Genomic DNA, 26,891 nt, shown 5'->3' with positions numbered 1-26,891 from the left:
GACTCATCCTATTGCAGAGACACTTGTACATCCATGCTTGTTGCTGCTCTTTTCACAATAGCTAAGAGATGGAAGCAACCTAAGTTTCCCTCAATTGATGAGTGGATAACGAAAATGTGGTTCATTTATTCTGTGGAGTTTTACTCAGCAGTAAAGAAAAATGAAATTGAAATTTGCAGGTAAATGCATGGAACTAGAAACTGTTATACTAACTGAAGTAACACAGACTCAGAAAAAAAATTGACATGTGTTCTCCATCATATGTGGATCCTAGAACCAAATCCAGATAAGTGGGTATGTATCCAGACATAACTACAGGAACCAGGATAATAGAAAGGAACCTGGGAGGTAAAGGAAAAGAAAGAACCTGAAAGAGAAGAATAGTAGGAAACAGGCATTAATAAGGGAGATATGGATAAAAATTGGGATAGTTTAAGGGAAGGGGGAGGGAAGGGTATACAAGGAACCTAGGGGATAAAGGGAAAGAAGGAGCTCAAGAGAGGCAGGACCATAGGAGAAGGGTATTATTAAGGGAGAAAGGGGGGGAAAAGGGGGCATCTTAATTGGGGAAACCATGATGGAGGGGTTAGACAATGCAAGAAATAAATAATGCCTAGCTAGTTTTAAAAACCAGAGAGAACCATATTAGTCCAACAACCTACTGACAAATTATACATACCAGATCAAGAAATATATGTCTACTCAAGGTTTAGCAGAGAACAATTGGTCTTTGCCCAAGATTTACCTACATGGTACACGGTAATTAAAAGTACCAGACTGGGGGAACTAATCTTGAATGTTTAACAGACATACTTTGAGGCCTAGACTAATTTGGTCAGAGGGACATAAAGGACAGGTTTGCTCCTTGCCCTCCTAGGTTGACTAGTTCCACGGGACTATGAGCATCTCTTAAAAAGTCCTGTAATTGTAGTGGGTCACCTGTCCTCTTGATCAAGGAGGCCATGGAGACCCCACAAGATGGACTTCAACCAGTGTCCAGTTTACAAATAGGAGGGTCAACACAGAGGAATCATTTCCTCCATGCTTCCAAGCGAAGCCAGCCATGGTTGAGCAGGACCTTTGACTTATCTTCATGTAGGAGGAACTGGTAAAAGAAAGGACCCAGAAGCTCCTCCCAAGCCCATGTGACCCCTAAGGAACAGATCCTCAAACCACCTTAAGAGTAAAAATAAATAGGTTAATCTGGGCCAACTGTATGGCCTTAAACATCCAAAAGGAAAGTATAACCAAAGATTAAAGGGGACAATATAATTTTTTAAGAGTCCATATGTATAGCTAAAGGCTACATAACAAGCAACAATGCCAGATAGGAGATACCTTGTTTTGAGTTGTTGGCTAGGGTGGCCCCAGGGACTCCCAGACAGTAACCCAGCATAGAACTGGGAAAATAAACAGAAGATCCCAATCTTACCTAAAGGAACTGATAACTGATTGCTGCTACATGAGGAACAGCTGATCTTTCTAAAACAAAGATCTCTAGATAGGCTGACTAGATTCAGCAGATGGACAAGTACTGGGGAACGGTTGGGGTGCCAATAACACAGTGGACAGTAGCAGGGATGACAGAGTATAAAGGCTCTAGTTGGGGGAGGGAGGCTATGGGAGGGTGCTATCTGGGAAGTAGGTGTATAGTTAAATAAGATGGTTTGGGATGTTTTGTGTGATACACACACACACACAATCAACAAATTTTAAAAAATGAATTATGTTTGAGGAGGAAGCATAAAAACTTACATCATGTTAATTAGTAGAGGGGATAAACATTACCATTTAAACTTACTCGATGACTTTATAGACATATACAGGTGCCAAGGAGCCAAGTGCAACTGATTATGACTAGTAATAATCAGATACATACAGATTAGAGACGCATGTGACAACATCTCAATGTTATTAGCAAAAACAGTAAGTCTTTCTGAAAGAAACAGTATATTTTAAAATGAAATGGAGATATTTTTTAAAGGTTAAAAACTCATTCAATTTTATGTCTTACAGGGTTTATACTGTGTTCAATATTGTATAACTGTATTAATTCAACAGTGAACCTAAAAATTTTATAGCCACTTTTGAAAGAGATGTATCTTTGCTCTGCAAACTCTTATTATGTTAAAGCTGTAATGAATGCTTTTTCTAAAAAATATATATACATAAATTTACATCTTTTTTTTGTAAAACATTTATTTTTAATTATGTGTACATGTGTATGCCTGTGTGTGGGTATATGCACTTGTGAGTACAGGTGCCCACAGAGACCAGAAGAGGGCATCAGATCCCCTGGAGCTGGAGTTACAGATGGTTGTGAGCTGCCTGATGTGGGTACTGGGAAGTAAACTCAGGTCCTGTACCAGAGCAGTAGATGCTTTTAACCATTGAGCCATTTATCTATGCCCTAAATCTTTTTTATATTGAGTATCCTAGAATATGTTATAGTTATTTAGTACATTTGTTTTCTCTGATACAGGAGCTGAAAGTCATTTATATGTCATCCATACAGCATTAGAAAACTTTAACGCTGAGATTGATAGATTTTGATTTTACATACCTATTTACACACTTGAATGGTAAATTTTGCATATTCACACATTTCTCTGTGGTTTATCTGTAAACTCCCATTTCAGCTTGATGAACTCCCTCCATAAGCTAGTGTACTGGTTGTTCACTATTTCATCTTTTATTTATTAGAGAAATGATTTATTTATCTTCCATTTACTAAGGGCAACTTTGATTGGTATACTATTCCTGGTTGGTATATTTTTCTCAACATTTTCAAGATATTCCATTCTCTTCTGGCTTAATGATTTCTACAAAGAAATCTGCTGATAGCATGTGCGTTCTCCATCATATGGGATAAATCACTTCTGCTTTCAAAATTCTCTCTTTCTCTTTGACCTCTGATAACTTAATCACAATCAGAGTAGCTGTTTGTAGGTTCAACCTATTTGGCAACTTTTGATTCTCATAAATTTAGATATCCATTTTTTTTCTTCCAAAACAGGCAGAAATACCTAGTTGAAATACCAACTCCTAGTTGGTATTTCTTTAAATAAACTTTGTCTCATTCCATCTTCCTCTTTTATAATTACAATAAGGTTCCATGTTTTATCTGACGGTGGCCCATAAACCCATAGGTTTTATTCATTTTCTTGTTGCTCCTTTTTCTTTCTGCTGTCCTGACTGGACAATTTCAAATGAGCTGTCTTCAAGTTCACTCACTTTTTCTTCGACTTGACTGAATCCAGTATTGAAGCTCTGAAGTGAGATTGCAGTTCAGTCATTCTATTGTTCACGTCTTTGATTTGTTTTTGGTGATATTGGGGATCTAACCCAGGACTTTGGGCATGCTTGGCAAGCACCATTCATTGATATATTTTCTGTATGCAAAAGTTAAATGGTTTTATTTCTTTGTTAAGTGCTTACATTTTTATGTATTATTTTTCTAGTTTTGTTTAGCAGTCTATCCATGTTTTCTTAGGGTTCACTGGATTTCTTTAAAGGGATTATTTTGAATTTTTTGTCAGTCAGTCAATAGAGCTCCATTTCCTTAAGATCAGGTTTTTATTTTGAGATGTATTAATTTCCTTTGGTGTCATATTCTTTTGACTCTTCATGATCCTTGTGTTTCTACTGTACATTGGAGGAAGCAGTCACCTTTCCTATCACCTACAGTTCACTTTAACAGAGATAGACCTTGCTCAGCTAGTCCAAGTTGGGTTTGTTACAGGCTAGCTGGTACCATCCACAAGATGGGGATTGCTGTGGACTCCACTAATGTGATGGGATTACTGCCTGTCCTCTGAGGTTAGATGGGATGCTTGCTGCAATATGCATTTGGGTAGGAGACAGACTTGCCTTGTTAGTCAGATGAGGCTACTGAGTGGGTGCAGAGGTCACACAGCGTTGCTGGTTGAGCAACATCTGCTTAGGAATTGTTGCTGTGTACTCTGGCTGGTTGGTTCCACTGATTCTAGGCAGGGTCACTAGTTTGGTCTTCCTTCTGGGTGAGACTGGTAGCTTTGTTCTGCTGTAAGTTGGGGTCACTACTAGGCTTCTCTACTAGGCTCTGCTCTAAATTAGATTGAGTGGCAGGCTAGGTTCTGCAGCCAGGTAGAGTTACTGGTTATATTCTATATCAAATCAAGTTTTATTCAACATTGTGCAGAAGGTTCTAGACGGCTTTAAAAAAAAGAAACAGATAAAATGTGAGATGTAAATGAAGCAAGTTGTCAATAATGAGAGTTGACATGTTTTCTCCATGTAAAACTCCCAAATAGTTTTCTGACAAATGACTGAAATAAAAACCACTGAAGAATATTTCTGGACATAAGAACAATATATACATATGCACATCTATACATATGATATACTCATATATATGTATCTATATACATCTATCTGAAATATCTTATCATCTACCCACCTACCTACCTATGTAAAAATGAGGAAAAGACACATTTAAACTTTATACGTTGGGGCTGCATACCATAGTATGCGAGAATAAAAGGCAAGGGTGTCAAAGCATCTACTGTATAAATGTGCAAGAAAAATAAAATGCAGCTTCAAAGAGATACTATTGTCGCAATAAAAAAGCATACGTAAGGCATACGCAAGGTTTTATCTTGATATTTGAAAACATTACGTAAAAGTAACAAAAAATCTTCAAATAAATGAAGACATGAAACATATTAATGGGTAGGTTAATTGGTTATTAACCTACCCTATTGCCAAGAAGTCAGTGTTCTTAAGTTTTATAAATTGAGCCTTGCAATTCTGGTAAAATTATATAACATTTTTCATGAATTTGTGTGTCTAAAATTACTGTATTTCTAGTAGACAAAATGATCCTAAAAAATCACAGAAACACATAGATTAGGAACTTCTAATATATCTCCAGAGAAGAAGAAGCAGGCAAATCTCTGTGAGATTGAGGCCAGCCTGGTCTATATAGTGAGTTTCAGGCCAACAGGGGATACATGGAGACCCTATCTCAACAAACAGACAGATAGACGGACAGACAGACAGACAGACAGGCAAAACAAGTAGGCCATATAAAAGCTCACATAATGGGTAAGAGATAATCAATACCCTAGTAGAAAAGGCAGCAAAGTTTACTAACAAAAGAAAATTTCCACGTCAGTAAACATGAAGAGATTACGCTTTCAAATGGAATGCTAACAGGATACACATTTTCAGTCCATCAAAGAGGTAAAACTTTTCTTTATATAGAAGGAAGAATGCTAATTTTAGTGATACTTACAGGAAGTATTTATGTAGAGTGACAATGAAAATGGAGCTGACCTAACCTTTCATGAAAGGTTGTCAATATAGTGCAAATCTAGAGCATTTTATACACCAATAAGTGAAGTAACACAGACTCAGAAAAACAAATGACATAGTTCTCCCTCATATGTGGATCCTAGCACCAAATCCTTATAAGTGAGTATGTATCCAGACATAACTACGAGAACCAGGATAATGAAAAGGAACCAGGGAGGTAAAGGAAAAGAAAAAACCTGAAAGAACAACATTAGGAAACAGGTGTTACCAAGGGAGAAATGGCTAAAAATGGGGTTATTTACATGGGAGTGGGGAGGGAGGGATATAAAGAATCTTGGGGATAAAGGGGAAGAAAGATCTCAAGAGAGGTGGGACCATGGGTGATGGCTATTATCAAGGGAGAAATGGGGAAAATGAGGGCACTTTAAATGGGGAAACCATGGCAGAAGGGTTAGACAGTGAGAGACTAGTTACTTTTAAAAAACCAGAAGGAGCCTAGTTACTTTTAAAAAACCAGAAGGAACCGTATTAGTCCAACAACCTACTGACAAATTACACATACTTTATCTCTACATGAGTCCATGTGTATAGCTAAAGGCTACTTAACAAGAAACAGTGCCAGACAGGAGATACCTTCCTTTGAGTTGTTGGCCAGGGTGGTCCAGGAGACTCCCAAAATTACTCAGGCTAGTGCCACAGCCCTTGATGGCCTCCTAGAACTTGAAGGTAAGACCCTATTGCTGAAGACAGAGCATATCCCAGTCACCACTCATCAAAGAAGCTCATTTTACACCAGTCAGAGACTATGACCAAGTACCACAACTGGTCACACACAGACACCATCTATGAATTGTCCGGGCCTAAGTGACACATCTACAGTACAACCTCTGCACCTAAGGCTCATGGAACATAGAACAGGGATATTGAAGAGGGCACTAATGACTTGCTCAGTTATCAATAATGAAGCTCCCTCATGCAGTGGAGGGCCAGGAACACAAAAGGTCACAAATAGCCAATGTGTAGAGATCAAGAGTCTTCTGAATGCTGGTCCTTGGACGGGATCCTTTTGTTAAACTTCTCCTACCCAAGGCTCAGGGACCATCGGGGAAGAGGGGGTGGAAAGATTTTAAGAGCCAGGGAGGAAGTACATGACCATATGGAAACAGAGTCCTACAAGCTCCCAGGAACCGCTCATATGAATCTATGGCAATGGTGTCAGCATACACAAGTCCCATGCAAACTCGGGCAGACAATAACCCAGCATACAACTGGGAAAATGAACAGCAGACCTCAATCTTATCTGAAGGAATGTTATCAATTGATTGTTGCTAGATGAAGAAGAGCTGATCTTCCTAAAACAAGGGACTCTGGATAGGCTGACTAGACTTAGTAGGTAGACTTGCACTGGGGAATGGTTGGGGCACTGACAACCCAGTGGGCCTTAACAGGGATGACTGAGTAGATGGGCTCCGGGGGGTGGGGGGCTATGCCAGTGGGGATGGGGATATAAAGATGATTAAGATTTGTTTGAGCTGTTCTGTATGAAATACATGAAAAATTCAGTAAAAAAATGACATGGAGAGGAAAAAAAAAGAAAATAAACTTTAAAATCAGAGAGAGAGAGAGAGAGAGAGAGAGAGAGAGACAGAGAGAGAGAGAGAATAATGTCAGTGGGGTTTGTGAGATGGCTCAGCAGTTACTAGCACTGGTTGCTCTTGCAGAGGGCTGGGTTTGATTTCCAGCCCCGATATGGCAGCCAATCATCTGTAACTCCAGTTCCAAGGGATCTGACACCCTCTTCTGGCCTCTGCAGGCATTGCATGCATGGGTGCACTTACATGGAAGTAAAACATTCATAGGCATAAAATAAAAATGAATTTTAAAAAATGAAAAAGAAAACAATGCCAGTAAGTCCAAAGAATTGCTTATAGCAGTGTTCATGACAAAGACGCAGGGATTATTTGAGACTTATTATTAAATAGGAAAATAAGATTTGGAACTATGTTAAGATCCAAATGTATTAAATATTAGAAATTTACTGAAAATTGGCAGTTGAGTTCTTTGTCTCTTTCGTCTATATACTTGAAAAGCTGAAGTCTCTTTAAAAATTATACTCTGGTTATAAAGGAAAATGATAAAATTGGGTTTCGATACCATTAAAAACAAATTTTGTTTGTTTTTTATTTATTTTGTACCCCTGTAACCATTTTTCATTATTAAAATAGAGAAAAGAAATAAAAGCAAGCATTCTCCTTTGGCAAATTAATCATGTTAATTGGATTTATAGTATATTCACTTCATGTCTCAAGAAGTGAGCTTAAAATACACTTAGTAATCAGCCAAGTAAAATATTTTGGCCATAAAATTGGCAAGGAACTCAAATGCATAATTACCTAAAGCACATAAATACAATACATTTGCTGCATATTCATAATTAACACTGAATACATTATAATTATTCAGAATCTCTTGTATAATTTCCCTGAAGTAAATAGATAAAAGGTTTCCACATCTCTCTAAAGGACACCAGTAGAGGATAAAGGGAATGGAGAGGTTTTCAAATCTATAGGATAATGAATAATACAGGTGAATTCTGAACACTATATTTCAATCGTGGACATAAAACTACTTCATTTCAGAACATGCAGTGGAAGGCTTTGGAAAGCCAGCATGCCCCTTTCTTTTCTGTGAAATGACCTATCAAAAATAGTATGAGCTCTAATTCAATATTTGTGCAGTCTGATTAAGCAGGTGGCCAAAACTAAATTCACAGATTTTAAAATGTAAAGTAAATTAAGAATTCAGAACACTTAATTTGTTTCCATATTACTCATCATACTTGAAAACTAGGACAGTGGGGATCAGAGAACTAATGGAACTAGGATCACAGCCACATTTCAGACACTGAGCGAGTCTGATACAGTAATGTGCTAAAGCTATTACCATTATCATCTCAATGTGTCGTTAATAGTGTGCAGGAGGTAGGGTAGAGGTACAAGGAGAGAAACCACCTCCTTCAGAAAGCCTAGAGAACTGAAGAGTTACCCACAGATCCTGAGATACACGTTTACATGGCAGTGATGCCCATACCATGTCTCCACGTAAACCCACGGATCCAGAGATGGACATCTATACAACTGTAATGACCATACCAAATCCTCACATAGTTTTGCCAATCAGTGCTGTCCACTGAAAAACCTTCTGTCCATGAGAATATACCAGCTACACTGGGCCCTAGCACCACTGAGCCCTAGCATATTACCAAGTATGTCATTGATGCTCAGAGACCCTTGGTTCCCACTGGCTGAGTTGCTTCATGGAAGCAGAGGGATTTGTTTAATGTTCCAGAGTTTGAGCTAGCAGAAAGTAATTGAGACCTAGGTCCTTTAATTATTAGTTCATTATCCCTTTATTCTACAGGATTGTTCTTTACAACAAAAGTGAGAAACTTATCTTTTGACTGGCTATTTTTTTTTAAATCATTATGTCAAAGCTTAAAGGTTATTTTGATTATGCCTTGAGATCAGAGATTCATCTAACAAAGGTTGTCACTACTATGTTAAATATCATTCCACTGGAAAAAGATTCAACTTATGGAGAGAATTTTCTAGAAAACCTTGGGCTTTCACATATAACTTAATTTTACAACTCTGTCTTTTCTTCCTCTTCTTTCTTTTTCCTCTATGGGATTGGTTAGCTGTAATCTGAGGTATACAAAATCTATGACTCTCAGGAGCTCCAGCTAGGTTTGAGGTTGTAACTGGTCATTTCAGATCACCCAGGCTAGCTGATAGTCTTAGAATGGTTTTCCTGCATTTTTCAGACAACGAAATGTTGGAGTGATCTGGCATCATGAGTTGAGGCACTGTGTGAGATTAACGGGCAACACCCACTGCTCCTGGGATGCTGAAATACAGCAGGGCTGGCCCTGTCAACCCCACTAGCCCAGACTAGATGGGTCTTCTGCCAAAAGACAAAGTGCTGTTCAAAGCAAACAAAAGAGCAGACAGGAGAAGCATCACTCCTGCCACAAATCCACAAATCAGATCAATAAAACATAAGGTTAATTTCTCTGTATTTCTATGGCATTGGGTAAGGAAGTAATGTGGTGTAGTGAAACCAACAAGGATTTGGGAGTCCAGGAAGACAGACTGACTCCTCTTACAGCTCCATAGAGGATGGGGGGCAAGTTATTACAATACCGAGTCACTGCCTCCTGTGGAAAATGGATATGGTCATAGTATAATAGTATTTATATTATGTTAGTATTGGCATGATCAATACAAGTATTTATCAATGTCTGTGTCTGTGTACAGTACACACAAGCAGTAGCTGTTGGATATACCAACATTATCATCACAGCTTTAGGAGCCAAGAAAGACCTATGCAAGGTCCACCCTCAAAACCTTTTATCTTCTGAAATACTTCCATGACACAAAATACTTTCAGGAGCCATGAAACTATATGTGATGGAGGTTCCTTCTTTGAACAGTAACACTATGGAATGTACTGAAGTCACACCTAAATCATTCTTTATTACTCTATTGAGAGCCTGGAAAAGACAGAAAAGTCTAGAAGGCTTTTTTTCCCATACTCAGAACACTTCCATGTGTGCCCAGATGTATAGGCTTGTCCATATCAAAAATTTCTCCAGGGGTTGCTTCCTGTCTTGGTTCTCTGTTTTTTGAGTTCGTCATATATTCTGGTTATTAAACCTCTGTCAGATGTGTCGCTGGTGAAGATTTTCTCCCATTCTGTGGGTTTTCTGTTTGCTTCCTTGGTTGTCTCCTTTGATGTACAGAAGCTTTTTAGTTTAATGAGGTCCCATTTGTTAATTCTTACCCTTGTTTCCTGAGCAGTTGATATTCAGTTTAGAAAATCCTTTCCTACACCTATATCTTGTAGGTTTTTCCCAATGTTTTCTTCTAATAGTTTCAGAGTTTCAGGCCTTACATTGAGGTCTTTGATCCATTTGGAATTGACTTTTGGGCAAGGTGAAAGATAGGGGTTTAGTTTCATTCTTCTACAATTGGAGATCCAGTTTTGCCAGCACCATTTGCTGAACATGCTGTCTTTCCTCCAGTGAATGTTCTTGGCCCCTTTGTCAAATATCAGGTGGCTGAAATTGCATTTACTCATATTTGGGTCTTCAATTTTGTTCCATTGGTCTATGGGTCTATTTTTGTGCCAGTACTATGTTGTTTTTATGACTATAGCTCTGTAATACAGCTTAAAATCTGGTATAGTAATCCCCCCAGCATTGCTCTTAGTGCTCAGGGTTGTTTTGGCTATCCCAGGTCTTCTGTGCTTCCATATGAATCTTAGGATGGTTTTTTCCAATTCTGTGAAAAATGTCATGGGGATTTTGGTTGGCATTGTGTTGAATCTATATATGACTTTTGGTAGGATGGTCATTTTCACAATATTAATTCTTCTAATCCATGAGCATGGGAGGTCCTTCTATCTTCTGATGTCTTCCTCAATTTCTTTCTTTAAAGATTTAAAATTTTCCTTGTAGAGCTCTTTAATGTCTTTGGTCAGGTTTATTCCGAGATATTTTAGTTTTTAGGGAACTATACTATGAAAGGGAGTGTTTCCATGTACTCTTTCTCTGATTGTTATTTTCTAGCCTCCTGAGTACTCCCTTGAGCTACATTCCTCGTTCAGAGTCACTGTTCCTTAGGTGAATTCTGTCATGGGATGTGTTGCTTTGGTTCCATGCCCCACCAGATGGACTTGAACCAGTGTCCAGTCTACAAAGAGGATGGTCAACACAGAGGAATCATTTCCCCCATGCTTCCAAGCGAAGCCAACCATGGTCAAGCAGGACCTTTGACTTATCTTCACATAGGCGGAACTGGTAAAACAAAGGAGCCAGGGGCTCCTCCCAAGTCCATGTGAGCCCTGACATACAGATCCTCAAATGACCTTAAGAGTAAAAGTAAATCGGTTTATCTGGACCAACTGTATGGCCTTAAACTCCCAAAAGGAAAGTATAACCAAAGATTAAAGGGGCCAATATAATTTCATAAGAGTCCACATGTATAGCTAAAGGCTACATAACAAGCAACAATGCCAGACAGGTGATACCTTCTTTTGAGTTGATGGCCAGGGTGGCCAAAGGGATTCCCAGATAGTAACACAGCATAGAACTGGGAAAATGAACAGCAGACTCCAATCTTATCCAAAGGAATATTGACAACTGATTACCACTAGATGAGGAACAGCTGACCCTCCTAAAATAAAGACCTCTAGATAGGCTGACTAGATTCACCAGAAGGGCAAGTAGTCGGGAATGGCTGGGGGTGCCGACAACACTGCAGATAGTAGCAGTGATATCAGAGTATAAGGGCTTTAGTTGGGGGAGGGAGGCTATGGGAGGGTGCTATCTGGGAAGTGGGTGTAAAACTAAATAAATTTTTTTTAATTAAAAAATAATAATTCTTCAAAGCATAGAAATTTGCTCCTTAATAATTGGTGGATGTGAAAAACATTACCATGATCTAACTGAAGACTTTATAGAAAAAAAAATTTCCAGGGGATACAAGCTGTGCACTGTCTCCCAGGTGACTGGTTCCTCCAAGGGGGCAGAGCCTGCTGCAGAGAAGGGACTAATGAGGGGCTGCTGGGAGCCATCTTGGGATGGAAGCCACAAGCCACCAGGACCGTGTGGTGATGGGCATGGGGAATGTGCAGCAGCCGGCATACTCAAGGACAGAATGGCGTGGCACTTATAGACCTGGCCCCTGAGGAGTGGGTGAAAGCTAGTGGTGACTATGGGCGTGCTGAGGGAGCAATCTGATATGGTGGGCTCTGAGCCGTGGTACAGAGCTGCGTGGCAGAGCTGAGCCATGTGGAGTTAAGCACGGGGTGCTCGTTTCTTTGGAAGTCACTCCCCTCTCCCCTGCACAATAATAATAAATGCACATAAAGATATTTTATATGGTTTGCCTGATAGCACAAGAGTCCCAGAGAGAACTCTGGCGACATCGTGCTCTTGTTCAGTTCCATTCTCAATCCTATGTACCTGAAATTAGAGCTAGATCTTAGTGTTAAGTCATTCCCTCAGGACTGCCTTGTCATCCAGATGCCAGTCAGCACTACCAGGCTTTCCTTTATCTTCCCATGACTATAGTCATGGCCATACCACCCCAAATGTGCCTAATTTGTCCAAACAAATGAGTGCAAGTCATAATTCCCATGACTCCCTCTCTAGGTTTGATACATTTGCTCAGATGGCTCAGATGAGAAGATGCATGGGGCCAGGCGAAGGAGTGTGCCCCTCCGCCAGTGCGTCTACCTGTTCAGCTACCCAGAAACTCCAGGTGCCCTCTGCTTCCTTCTTTATGAAGGTTGGTGGGTGGGGCTGAAAAGTCTGACCCTTTAATCTTTCAATTACTCAGTCTTTATGGAGATGGGGGGAGGGGGAGAGAGGGAGAGAGAGGGAGAGAGAGGGAGAGGGGAGGGAGGGAGGGAGAGAGATTAGGTGTTTTCTGTTCTTAATTCACATAATTTTTGCATTTGTGACTTCAATTTCTTTAGATCTAGGCATGGGAGAGCGAGAGCGAGAGCAAGAGGGAGGGAGAGAGAGAGAGAGAGAGAGAGAGAGAGAGAGAGAGAGAGAGAAATATCTACTTATCCCTGGGGGCACTGGGAAAGGTACTAAGTACAGGTCAAACACTGTTGAAATCACTACACTAGGTTAAGTTCTTATTGTAAGCAGTCATTCCTGATGCTCATTTTCCTGTACATAACTAAAGATGCTGGGAATGGGGCACTTTGATCCTCTAATTAGCAGCTGTTAAGGCTACCTGGCTTCTCTGGCTACTGTGAGCAAAAGGATTATCAGTCTAAAAGCCATCTGGAAGTCCCTGTACCAACACCAGCCACTTGACCATTCCATGGATACAGTGTGAAAACTGCAGAACGATTAACACTGATTGCCCTGACTCCTGAAGGCACAACCTCAGTCAAGGATGTTTCAAAGAGTGTGTACTAGACTCTAAGCTAACCACCACAACCATTTCTACTTTGGCCAGAGGAACTACTTGACTGGAGCTAAAGAGACAAGGCTGTGACTGGTCCAAATATAGCCCTTCATGGTTGTGGTTGGGTGCTAAGAGTGTGCTATGACTGTCTAACATCCCTTCTCTGGCTATATAAGCAGGCCACTCAGTTTCACGTAGTGAGCTAACTGGGAGACACCAAGCTGTGTTGCTTCCTCTGGCACTTTGACAGTATTCCCAATGAAAGACTTCTCTTGGGAACAGTCCTTTCTTGCCTCCTTTCAGTAGTGTGTGCTGAGCTGGTCACGAGAAAAAAGTGGCAGCAGAAATAGCAAAGTGGTGGTGGTGGCAGAGGCTGTGGAAGTGGTGCTGATGCCTAGTGATGTTCGGACCAAGCTATGAAAGTGGTAAGGCAGCAGCTTGATAGCAGATGCAAGAGCAGCTGAACTGACTGAAAGGAGGCTGGCTGGGGCAGGAAGAAGGCCATTAGAATGAGGGAGAGATGGCTAGAGGCGGCTGAGGGCTGAGACTGGAGAAGGATAAAAGGCTGAAAAGAGTAGAGAAGAGAAACTGCAATGTCTGGTCACAAAAAGAATCAAGTCTTCAGGGCTAAGAGTTGTAAAACTGGCTGTTGTTAAGGGCTAAAGAATCCCAACTTTAAGGTCTGTCAAGAGCTGTAACACGAGTAGGGCTAAGGGTTGTGCTCCCTGAAGTCTGTATTTGCCTTTCACTAGGGGTGCACCTGGTGCTGATCCTACCTCCCCATCATCATTCACTGCAGTCAATCATGAAAGGAGGCAGAAGCTGCTCCAGACCAGCACCCGAACAGCTTGTTCTTGCCTATCTAAGATTTCTATCTGGGCAGAGCAAAAGGACCCCAGCCTCCCTCGGGCTGCTTAATGGCTCAAGTCACCTCGTTAACATAAACTAAAGGGGTTTGAAGAGACTTTTGTTTTCAATAACAAGAGAGACTCTTTTCACCGAGGAAATGACAGGGATTTTAAAGCTCTGACACAGGAACTAGGGACAAAGACCAAATACAGTTCATTTTATTTAAGAGTTAGACATGAAATTTCAAGTAGATATGGACTAAAGACACCTAATGATTTGAAACATATGGCCGACATTGAACAACTAAAGTGATCATACTGAACCATGCCATTCTCGCTGTGTTCACAGTATTGATCTGAGGTTTGAGTTGGTCTGCAGGTTTTCTAATTGGATCCCACTGGCCAATTTGATCCATGATAATTTATACCATGCTGAGCTTTTATTTATTTTACTGAGACAAGGTCTTTATCCCAGGCCGACCTTGAACTCTTTATATAACTGACCTCGAAGTTGTGATCCTCCTACTTCCATCATCCAGTGCTGGGATTATGGGCATGTGCCACAACACCTAGTTTATGTGGTGATGGAGATTGGATGAACTCAAAGCTTTGTGCTTGTTAGGCAAGCATTCTATCAACTGAGCTACACTGCCATACCCTGAGCTTCTATTTTTTTAATAGGTGAGAAAACAAAAGGAAATTTGTAGTAAAAGTAACATTGAAGCCAAGAATCCATTAATAGGCAGGACTTATGTGCATCAGCCATTGCCTAGAATGTGAACACTGTTCCCCTGCATCCTCTGAACACAGGTAGCTGTAGTGAGTTTTAGGATCATCACATTGAGACTGGAGACTAAATATGCATATTGAAAATCACTGGACTCTTGCTTTATGGCCATTTCTATTTTGTTTATATTTTATTTCCTATCCTTCATGTAACCCCTATCCTTTTTCAACACTCAATAGCCACATAAGCTCCTACTTTCGGGCCTTTGGACCGAGAGCTACTGAACCTGTTTCTCCTCAACTGTAATTCTTAAGACCCCAAATAAACTCCTTTCTATTTTCTTCAGTTTCTACGTTTCAACTGATTGACAGTTATATTCATCTTTATAATTTTCCATGTAAAGTATATATGTTTAAATACATGGAAACCAATCCAGCAAGAATAATGTCTTTATGTTTGTCAAATATATACAGAATAAACCAATTAACACATAGCCTATTGTACTATCAATTACAGTATGATCTACTATTAATGAAATACAGAGCTGTGACTGTGGAGAAAAAGTTGCTTTTGATGGGGAGCCCAAGGACAGCTGGGGTGGGGTTCACATTGAAGTGGGATCTGAAGGGATCCGTCAAGTAAAGAGCTGGAAGTCATTCTCTGCAGAGTCCCACACGTAGCAGAGCTCAGTCTCATTGGTACTGCAGCATGAGGAACAGCAAGGCTGTCCGCAGAGCTGAGCAGAGAAACATGGTGGGAAGCAGCTGAGGTCGAAACAAAAGCTTAAAGCAGGAGCCGACAGCACACTGGGAAGGCCCGAGGATAAAGACTTTATAGGTTGATTCGCTCACTAGTCAAATGTGTGGACATAAACGTACTACAAGGAAAAACTGACCATGCAGTGGGGGCAGGAGACAGACCTGCAGGGGAGGGAACAAATGTACGACACTTAAGTGAAGGGATCCCATGGCCCACGTAGGTGATGAGGACTAGGCTGTGGAGTCGAGAAGAGATAGATCAAAAACGGTGGGGATGGAAGGCAGTTAGCACTTTGTGGCCTACTGGTACAGAGAGAGGGGGAGGGGGCAGGGCCAATGGTGAAAACTCTAGTTTGACCCTGTGAGTCGGGAGTGACACTATCAAGCAAATCAAAGGTATGAAGGATGCCAGAGAGACACGAGTTCCACAGATGCTGGGACACAGGCACCAGCCCTTTCAGGGCCAGGGCCTCTGCAAAAGCACTTGTGGTTAATGGCATGTGACACTAAAAGCATGTTAACAAGTGGGAAAACTGCTTAACTTCTCTCATGTTAGATAAAGAAAATTCTAATAACCAGCTTCCAAATGGAAACCAGACAGTTGCCTAGAAGTGCTTCAAACAAATTGGAAAATGTCAACTGCCATGAACTATCCTCAGAGGGAGGACAGAGCTGCAGGAAATAACGATGTCTGACTTAATTCCCTGAAGTTTGAGACTCCTGCATGACATCATTCAAGGCCACAGCCAAAGCAATGGAAGGGAAAATCAGCCGGTCACAAAAGGGCTCCTGAAAGCAAGCAAGACAAAGTACAAGTAACAAAGAAGACAGACACGTGTGTACTGGGCCTGGAAAAAAATCAAATCAACTATCCACAGTAAAACTGATTTTCTCCACTGCATTATTTAAAAATACAGGGCTGGGGAGGTAGTTTCGCTAGCAGGTAAGAGCACTGGCTATGCAGGTATCAGGATCTCAGTTCAAATTCCTGTACAAAGCAAGGTGTGGCTGTGTATGTACCTGTAACCCCGACAATGTGGGTGTGGGGACAGGAAGATCGCTGGGGCTTAGTGGTTGAGCCAGGTTCAGTGAGAGACCCTTTCTCAAGGGACACTTATCTCAAGAGTGATAGAGCAGAATACCCAGTGTCCTCTGGCTCCCATGTGTGCACACACTCAACAGACACATGAAACAAAAGAAACGTTGAAACTTTTATCCACTAAGGAATCATCTATAAACACATTCGACTAAGAACTCCCCTACACACACACACACACACACACACACACACACACACACACACTCACTTGCCCAAAGAGCTTGAAGCAATTTCAAAATTTCAGAGAGAAATTTCATTTCCTTATGAACCTGGCTCACCATCAATATAGTCATTTAAGAAAAAAAGCATCAAAAATCACTTGGCGGCTGCTGCCACTGGAGGCGCAGCTGCTGCTGTTCCTATCCTTATAGGGACTGCCAATACCTCCCCTCCTCCGCTCCCCATCCTGAGCTTTCAATGGTTTGGTTTTGTGTGTCTGTTATCCTGTGGGATAGAAAATAACCTGCACTGATTGTGGCAATTGATGGACTCAGCTGGTGCCTGAGAATTTGAAAAGGGAACTGAAAGGCACATCTGAGAAGTGTGTGGGTGGCAGGGGAGAGGAGGTGCCTTCCACTCGGGATGAGGCAGAGTGGCAGAGTGAAGGGGTTCCAGGAACAGAATCACACAGAACACATCTTATTCTTTCTGCCTACTCCTGTCTCTCTTTGAAAAACCCAATGTGGAGCTGCTGTGCACTACTCCTGAGACGTTTCTAGAAATACATACACTTCTTTTTGTACTGTCAGATGACCTCAAGGGACAGAGACAGGTTCCTGCAGCTGGGCCTTCTAAGGTTCTGGAGCCTGTCTCCCCCAACTAGCTGCACCTGAAGATGGAGAGATAGCGTCTGACCTCCGCAGAGAGCAGTGGGCAGTTTTGTTTTTCTTTTTTTGAGACAGGGTCTTCCTGTAGCCTCACCTGGCCTGGAACTCACTATGCACACCAGGCTGGCCTCAGTCTCATAGAGATCTACCTGCCTCTGCCTCCTGAGTGCTGGGACTAAAGGCACATGCTACTATACCCTGTGAGGGCAGTGGTTTTTAACAGTGGTCTTTGGTAGGCTATGTTGGCTTTTCTGAGCTGCGAGGCAAGCAAAGGAAAAAAAGCAGTGATACCTTAGAGCACAGAGGAGACACTTCAGGGATGATTTGTTGGGAAAAAAATGGAATACCTTGATGAATGCTGTAAGAACTCTGCATTTTGATAGAAAACTCTGTTTAAAATGTTGATTTAGATTTACTTGCTAAGCTTGCCTGTTCTGCCTGACTGTATCTACCACACATGGATGATTAACCTAGTTGAAATGCTAAGAATTGAAGTGCTGTAAACCTCCTTCCTGGACCCTGGACCCCAGACTCAGTTGATTTACAATGTGTCCTGTAGGCCTGTTTGCACATACCAGATAACCGATAAGGAACAAAGAGAAGGAAGTTGTACCAGGCTTACATAGCCTTCCTGGAAAAGATGTTTAACCGAAACTATAGCTTTTAGAAGATGTTTGATCAAAGTGTCTGCTGAGGAATGCTTTTTGTGTAATGACTATGTGGGCCTATATAATCTGTATCTGAAACTGAATGGGGGTCGATCGTTCTGACCAGACTTGCATGTCTTGGGAAATCGGTCGACCCCAGCCGGCTGGAAAGTAAAGACTCTGCTTGATTTTTTACATCTCCAATCCCGTGTATTTGTTATCTGGAGGGGACCCATCGAGTCACGGAACCTAACAGATTCTTTCTTAGCTTGTCAGAATTTTTTCCAGTAGAGAAAAAGTCATCAAGTGAAACACTGTACTTGCATTGAACAACTTCAACTATCTGACTTGGAAAATTATGGGAAAAATAAAAGGGGAAATTTATAAATCCTAACATTTAAACTGGAGCTGCATGGAGATGGGACATTTAAGGAAAGTGCCGGTGCCCTGAAACACACATCTGTTGTGCTTAAGCTAGAATTTTGGCATAATGTCTTCCGTTCCCTGGTTTAAATTGAGTGAAAAAACAATCTCTGTGTTCAATTATAAAATCAATCACCAGCGTCTGTGCCCTGGAGAGAAACGCATGAGGGAAGTGTGTGGGCTGGGGTATGTTTCTCTAAATATATTGAGATGTTTGAAGAGTAGGACCCAAAGACTTACTTAAATTTCTCCCCAGTTTCAGCTCCAGGAAGGGAGAAATGAACTTCTTTGCTGCAGAGTGAGATTGAGTACTAGTTACTGAAACAGGATGTTTGGTTTGGGGATGACCTGCCTGGAAGGGTATTTTTTTATCTTCATTAGGCAGACTCAACAGTGCATATTCTTTGCCACTGGCATGCTGTTTGCCTACTGAAGGTCAATGTCTTTCTGCTTGGATCCCCAAAGGGAATTTGTGATAGTTAAAAAGCTAAGTGAATGAAATGTACAAGGGAGGACATGTCTCCCTCTGACCACGCCTGGCTGCCCTTGCCTTGTCCCTAACACAGGACTGAATATCGTGAAGCTCTCTCACTGATGGTGTAGGACACTATCACACCATGTCTAGCACAGGAGTCATGGGGGGTCAGGGCAGAGCTGCAGGACAATGAGAACCTCCCTTTGAAGTCTCCAGGTAACCAGAGGCCAAGAAGTCTTCATGGCTGGGCGACTGAATCCTGTCCTGTCACATCCCCCTAAAGTGCAGCTCTGTCCCTTTTCCATTTCTGGGAAATGCACAGACTTGCTCCCTGGGGGTCAGCACAGACTGCCCTTTGCTTGTCCGAAGAACGAACGTGCTCATCTCTTCCGGCAACATAAACAAACCTGCCCTTTCCACTGGCCTTTCTCCTGAGATCTTGAGCCACTCTCTGCTGACAACATGCCATTTTCTGTTCAAGCGAGCATGTTTACTTCTATATTGTGATTCATGTCAGCATTTCCTTTGAATTAAATTATTGTGTCTCCCTGGTGAGATGTGCCATATGACTATCTTGTTAGAACAAAATCAAATAAAAAAATTTGTACAGAGAGTGGCTCCGTCTCGTCCTGCTACGTTTCCCTCTTGTTTGGACACACTTCTGCTGGTTACTTGATCATTAATGAAGCCTGCCTGTGTTTAGGCCAACTTTCAGACACTGCTGTTTTGGAAAACAAGGAAGAACTGGCTGGAACAGAGTGAACAGAGAGAAAGTCACTACTTCAAAACATCACACAAACTACAAGGATGGGTTTTCCACATACTCATGAATTGCAGGCAGGACTGAATTTGAAGGACTGAGTGCGAGCCACAGAGGTGGCTGGAGAACTCTTGTCTTTTCTCCTGGAGATGCTGCTATGAAGGGGCTTTTCTTGTCTCAGTGGGTTGGGAGGCTAAGCATTCCAGAGCATTCTGAACAGGACGCAGCAGTGTAATTCCTGTCACTTTCTCAGCAATACCTTTTCCTTTTCCTCTTTTACTTTTTGGGGTTTTAGTTACTAGCTTTCAGTTTATTCCTGTGTGCCTCAGAGAAAAGACATTTAAAACCTGTCCTGCTCATGTGAAACAGATCTCTGTCCACACATAGGAAGGACAGGTACATGAGCCGAGGTGGCCTTTGCTTCTCATCTCTTCCAGTATGACATGACAGCCAAACTTCTCACGTATGACACACGAGGCCCTTTGTGATGGCAGCCCCCACAGCCTTGTTCTCCAACCCCTATGGTGACTCAAGCATGCAGGACTGGGACCACTTCCCCAGAACATATAATTAAGTAGGAAAAGAAGATTTGAAAGTAGGTCAACATTCAAATGCATTAAAATATTATAAGCTTACTGAAAATCTCTTGCTCTGTGTCTATCTGGAATGTGCCCTCTTTCAATTCCTCCTGATAACTCCCACTTATCCATCAAGAAGGAGTCAACCTTGTCCTAGGATGACTCAGGTGTCCTTATGCCCTTGATAGCTTCCTGAACCTGTGTCTGGGTGGTAGGGGTTTCTGCCAGATGCACTGAACCGTCTCCTACCCTGTGAGCTTACAGAGGGCATGGCAATGTGGTGCTCCCCTATATTTCTCTGTGTATAAGCACAGTGAACAACTTACTACATTAAATTCCCTAATTCCCCCCCCCCCCCTACTTTCCAAAGACACCAATGTGACTTTTTTTTTTTTTTTTAATAAAGAGAGTTCTGTAGTTTGTAACCACCGATTAAGCAGTATTTTAGTAAGAAAAGGGGCAGCAGGTATTTAACATACGACCTTTGATCTTAAAGTCTTAATTCACAGAATCAGGCCTACTTTTCAATTTTAAGTTACTTTTTAATCAGAACTCTTCATAATATATGATACAGGGGAGGAAAATTACTATGTTATGTAAGTTTTAGCAAAAAGTACTGCCACATCTCAACAAAGTGCATGGCTTACTCTATCCTCAGTCGACGACATATAAGAAATGAGAGATGATCAAAACTATATTGAGGTTTAATCTCATCCCAACATAATGGCTGTCATTAAGAAAACAGAGAAGAACAAGGTGGCGAGGACGCTGGGAAGAGGAAATCCTCATGCACTGGAATGTAAATGAATCTAGTCACTATGGAAATCAGTATGGAGGTACCTTGCAAAGCGGAAACCATTGCTTTTGACCAATGTTTGAATGCCCCGTGGGGGCAGATGGGGAAGGGGTGAGGTACTTAGTGGTTTAAGAGGATTCTAACAGAATTTTCCAATAGCTCCTTTCCCTTTGTCTTTGCTGTTCTTTTCTCATAGCTATTATTTCTGCATTCTTCTTGTCCCTTTTCCTCCTTTTCTTAAGAGCTGATCACTGATTCGGAGCTCAAGAATACTGAGTTTAAAACTGTCTTCTCTGATCACTGAATGGTTAGAATGAAAGAGTTTTTGTTGGTGGTGTTGTTTTTGAAATCTAATTATTAAGTAAAACATTTCATTTTAGGGTAGAAGAAACCCTAATGAGTTGTCAATCGAGTACGCTTAAGATGAGTTTAAGATCCCTCCATTTGCAACTTCGGATCAACAGCCGTCAGGAGCTCTGAGTGGGAAATAATTACACACACCTTCAGATATGTCTTGGCCATGGTTTGTTCTAGAAGTAGCAAGGCGGGTATTTTTAAGTAGTCCATGAAAAATTGGACTCAGCTATTTTATGAATTGTTATTTGAGCCTATAACTAATCTCTTTGACATTAACATCTTTAATAAACATTTGAGTAAGATCTGCATGCAGAATATTGGACACAACTAAGACTTCATCTCTATTCATTAGGCTTAGATTTTTCTCAATAACCTAATTTTGTCTTTCATAAGATATTAATGCTTTTGGAAGTCTTACTTTCAATCCTATTAATTCCTAAGCTACCCTTTAAAAGTGCATGAGGCAATATGCAAAGGCTGTCAATTTTGTTGAATTATACATCGAACCACTAAGGGTAAATCTAAGAATTTCAGGTTGCTAAAATGCAGAGCTTCATCTGAAAATGTTTTAAGGAGTGAAATATAAAATCCTAGGAACAGTTATGATTGGTTCCTTTGGGTTGGCAGTCTTCTGATCTGAGGTCACTAGCACCACACCAGGTGGTCCTTGTTTGGCCGAGCCCAGTGTGTCTGTCTGTCTGCTTTGGACCACAGACCTTGCTTAAGAGTAACAGCGGCTCAGCCAATGATGGCAGTATGGGTGGTACATTTTTGATAATCAGGCTTGGACAGAGAGTCCAGCCTAGGGCACAACAGCATCTGGGGCCCAAAGTGAGGAATGGCCCACAGGAGGGCCCAGAATGGTGCTTGGAGCTCACAGGCTCTCAGAGGTCCTAGGAGCTCATCTTAACAATACTCTAGTGCCAGACAAGATGTTTCCAAAACATAAACTAATTTTATGGAATGGAGTAAAAATAATAGTCTAAGGTTTAAAGCTCCATGGGTATACAATCCCATTTCTATTCTGAATAATCATATTATTTTTATCTTCAATGACTATAAACTTATTTTAATAAATAATAGTAAAAAAGCAATCCAATCTTTTATTTCCCTCCACCACACTCACATGCACACACTCTGAGTACAGTGGACTTCTCTGGGTTAGACTTTGTCTAGTCAGTGAGTTCCCTCCAGTTCTAGCAGAATTTTCTGATGACCAAAGCTGTGAAAGGGGAGAACTGTGCATTTTACATATGGTAGGAGAATATTACAATCCAAGATATGTCCCTGACAGCTGTACCCAGAAGTGCCCAGGACAGAAGTGTGCACTTGGGAATAGCCAAACAGCAAGATTAATTATGGCCAGGAGAACAGCCTGCTCCTTTTCTGCTCTATACAATGTGAATTCATTGGTTGATTTACCATTGCTTTAAGAGGACAGTTTCTTCTGGAGACAATGCCTATAAAATTAGGATTTAACCTATACTTAGTTACAGGAAAAGTGATGGAGAATGGGGGTGGGGGGAAGAGAGCCTGTGGTCAGTGCATATAACAAGGTAAAGGGTGAAATGCTTTTTTGCTTCCATTGAACACATGTGAACTTCTTGGTAATAAGTCTCACCACTAGCTGGGAAAGGACTAGATGCCCCACCTGGCTTGGCATCTCTGGGATTCCTGAGGCCTGCCAACTGTCCTGGCAGCACAACACCGGTTCATGCTCACCTCGTATTCCTCCTTGAAGCCATAGCCCTCAGCACACTTCATCTGCGTGATGTGCTGGAGGAGGTCTGCCACCCGGATGGCGGGGTGAAGCTGTCCAGTCTGGTAGGGTACATCAGTGGCCTCTCGCTTCTTGTAAGTGTGGGACTGGACCAGGCTGCTGGTATCGCTGGCCATCGTGTGGGTCTCATCTAAGAAAAGAAGGTCCAGTAGAAAATAAAGGTAAACCAGCAGGCTGAGTTAGGACCTCAGAATGCTAAGAAGCTGGCTGCTGACATCCCTTAAACCAAGGCTGCTCAGTCCCTAGGATGGTTCAGCCAGAAAAGTAAAGTTACTTGTTGGTAGAATCAAATGGGATTGGCAGTACTGTTAGGAATGAGGTAAAAATCTTTGCTTTTACAAAGCAGTCCAAACGATACATTGCTTTTGCAAAGCTCATTGACAGGAGCCTTTTAATGTTCCAGTGCTGTTGTTGGTAGAAGTTTCAATCTGAAACTTCATCAAGACCTGGTACAAAACCAGACTTGTAGACTTCCAAATAGTAGCTAACTCGTTTGTGTAATGAAGTAAATTAACTCTACAAATGTTCTGTGAGCAACAGAAAAGTGCACAAAATGGTTTGGCATATAAAGCTAGAAAATGGGAATGGGAACTTAATACATGACATTGAAGAGGAAGGAAGAAAGGGACCTGGTTTGAGACTAACATTTGGATGAGTCACTTTGCATGCTCAGAGATCCGAAAGACTGACAAAACACTGTGGGCCGACACATCACACATGGAATGCTCTACAACAGTAAACATGCAGGCCAGCACAGTTGGCTCCATCAATCTACAGGTAAGACAAACACTCCCACTCCCTCCGCAGCTTCTCCAAGGGGCCGGTTGGGGAACTTACCATTGATTGGCACTTTTAAGAAGATACATATCAGGAGAAAAAGGAGGAGAAAAAGGAAACAGGGCATAAGCAAGAGTACTGTGTGAATAATTCCAGGTAGTTCAATTTTGTGCTTTCAAATTTTTAGATAAATTTTCTATTGAGAGGTGCTCAGAGGGCAAAGCCTTGATTCTCCCATCATGTTGGGATGAAGGTGTTTCATTTAAGCACTCAATAACAAAAAGGAGGTTAAAATTAGTATATAATTGCTTTTCATCCCCCATGAACCAAGAAATAACTAAATAAAGGTTTGTTTTTATTCAATACATTTTGTCATTTAAATTTCTTGAACAACTCAACCAAATTGCACTAGAAAATTAATGTCAAAATGTGGTCAAACAAGCCAAAAGAGGCTCTATTTTAAAGGGTGACAACTAGTAAATTAGATGAATGAACTGCAGAAATGGTAGCAATTAAAAATGTTGGAGGCAGAAATGTGCTGCTCGATTAAGAACTTCATATTCTATGGGTTAACGCCTCATAGTGCTGAATCCCTTTAGTTGTCTCATGATTTAGGAAAGCTTTCATTAAAATAAAATCACTTAAAAGGAGAATCTCGAAATCAATTTCAGATACAAAGAACTGAAACAAGAGAAAGGATGGAGTCGATGCTCAGAAATTACCAGATGATGAATTAAATAGGGATTTCAGCTTATAGTTATTTGTAATTTTTGGAAATTCACTTAGATGTGTAGCTCCATAGGAAATTGAGGCCTAAGGAACTTGGTGAGCTGGGCCTGTTCTGCAACCTTGCTTCTGTGTGCATGGCAAAGCCCCTGGGGATGCATGGTATGAAAGGTGGCACACAGGTGTGGAGCTATGTCGCCATTGCTGAAATGGTACCTGGATCACTACGAGGTGGCCAAAGACACAAAGACAAAATAAAAAAGGGTGGTGAGCTGATTTTATGATTTGTTTTTTGTTTTTCATTTGGATTTGCTTTGAAATTTAGCAATGCACATGTCCCCATTTTAAAAGGCAGGAATACCCCCTGGAAATTTGCATATCAGATTTGTTTGTTGACAACCGCCAAGAGTTATCATCAGCTAGGATCCAGCATTCCAGCTGAGGTAGTGAAACCACCCGGCCATTAGTTCCTCCAGCAGAAAGTTCTGTTCTTTATAAATACTAAAGGAAGTGGAACCTTAATTAGTTTCCCCTCTGTGCCTCTCTGGCTCTCTTAGTTTTATGCTTCGTGAGATGAACACAATTCACCTGCCCTTCATCGTGGCTGAACTGAACTTTACCTAAATGATCCAGGCCTTCTAATGAGGCACACAAGCAACATAGCAACTCTCTGATCTCAGGCCTAGGTGCCTTGTGAGTTTTAAAGTCACAGAGCAACAGTCACTGTCACTGTTGCACTTATTTCCCTGCTTCATGATGATACTGTGGCCTCATTTCTAGAGTGGAACACCTCTTAAGGCATTTACACACTGCCACATCCACCTAGGTGGAGAATGTTGCTGGCTGGTATAGACACGCTGAAGAGGGAATAGAGGGAGCCTGTGCCATATCTGTTAGGAAACTGGGTCACCTCTTCTATTAGAAATTCCTGACTCCACTAAAATAAGTAATCAGTTTCCTCTGACTGCTTAAAATGATTTATTACAGATAAATTGTTATCACTTGTCATTCATTTCCTATATTTAAAAAAATTACACATTAACAAGCTTTAAAAATTCAAAATATCTTAGAGGAGGAAATCAGATACAAAGTTCCTTAATATCAGTTGTGATAATTTTCTAAGAATTGAAAATTAATTCTGTATTCATCAATAACTCAGCTGAAAAATATTGACTTGGAATGAATGCTGTATTTTTGAGACCCAGGAGAATCAATCATTTATTATCTATTATCTATCTATTCGTCTTTGAAAGCAGATGATGTGAAGACATAATTAAACTCTCCCGGAGAGCTGGGTACCTTAGCTGGTAAGAAGGAGCAGTTAAGGTACTAGAGGATTTAATTGTGTTGAACTTTGTTTCCCAATAAAACACTCTGTCTTAATGTAAATTGTAACTGCTCCCATCCCTTCCAAGGACCAGAGTAGATACACAGCTCATCTCCGCATGGTTTCAAGGTATAACTTCACTGATCTTTATTAAGCATATATAGATTCACATTTGCACCAGATGATGGGGATGCAGCATGGTTCCTGAGTACCACCACTGATTTTTGTGTGAACAATTCAAGAGAATAGTTGTCTGTGCATTTGGCTGACTTATTTTTCAGGATGCACACTTTTTTTTCTTTTTTCAACTTGTATTGTCTGTTCAAGTCATGCTCTCTCAGAAAAGAAGCCTAACTAACTTCAAAAGATGTCATTAGCGTTCCTAATAACAAGGCAGGGGCTTTAGAGAAATGCTATTTGTTTAATAAGCTTATCTTAATCCTGCTGTGAAATCTGAATGCTTTCTTCCCTCTGACAACGCATATCTCAGCCCTCTCTGCTCCCAACTCCCCCAGGGTCAGAATATCTATAGAGGAAAACCACAGCACACCAAGAGATTGTGAATCTTTCCCTACCCAATGACTTCACTCTGCATCGAGATCATGATGTTAGTGTGCCTTTGCCCCTCACTTGTGAAAAGAATTTAAAAACTGGAGCTTCCTCCCTTACAGTTGGTATTAAAATCTCTCTCTCTCTCTGTGTG

At 41.1% G+C, this 26,891-nt stretch overlaps 1 protein-coding gene across 4 annotated transcripts in view; it reads right to left on the bottom strand.

The window, feature by feature from the left end:
- The window catches only part of Ptprm (protein tyrosine phosphatase receptor type M), a 794,765-nt gene that overhangs the window by 149,898 nt on the left and 617,976 nt on the right, over positions 1–26,891 (bottom strand). For 2 of the 4 annotated variants that reach the window (XM_008834658.3, XM_008834655.3), the window contains 2 exons: positions 24,196–24,207; positions 23,301–23,488 (listed from right to left, as the gene is read on the bottom strand). In XM_008834658.3, the coding sequence (XP_008832880.1) occupies positions 23,301–23,488; positions 24,196–24,207 (200 nt within the window). The remainder of the gene's footprint in view (positions 1–23,300; positions 23,489–24,195; positions 24,208–26,891) is intronic. The other 2 variants (XM_008834659.1, XM_008834657.3) reach the window with 1 other exon arrangement.

This window comes from Nannospalax galili, unplaced genomic scaffold (assembly GCF_000622305.1).
Source record: "Nannospalax galili isolate Female #2095 unplaced genomic scaffold, S.galili_v1.0 scaffold155, whole genome shotgun sequence".
Taxonomy (NCBI): domain Eukaryota; kingdom Metazoa; phylum Chordata; class Mammalia; order Rodentia; family Spalacidae; genus Nannospalax; species Nannospalax galili.
The sequence above is the reverse complement of the archived record's forward strand: the minus strand, read 5'-3'. Positions and strand labels throughout refer to the sequence as shown.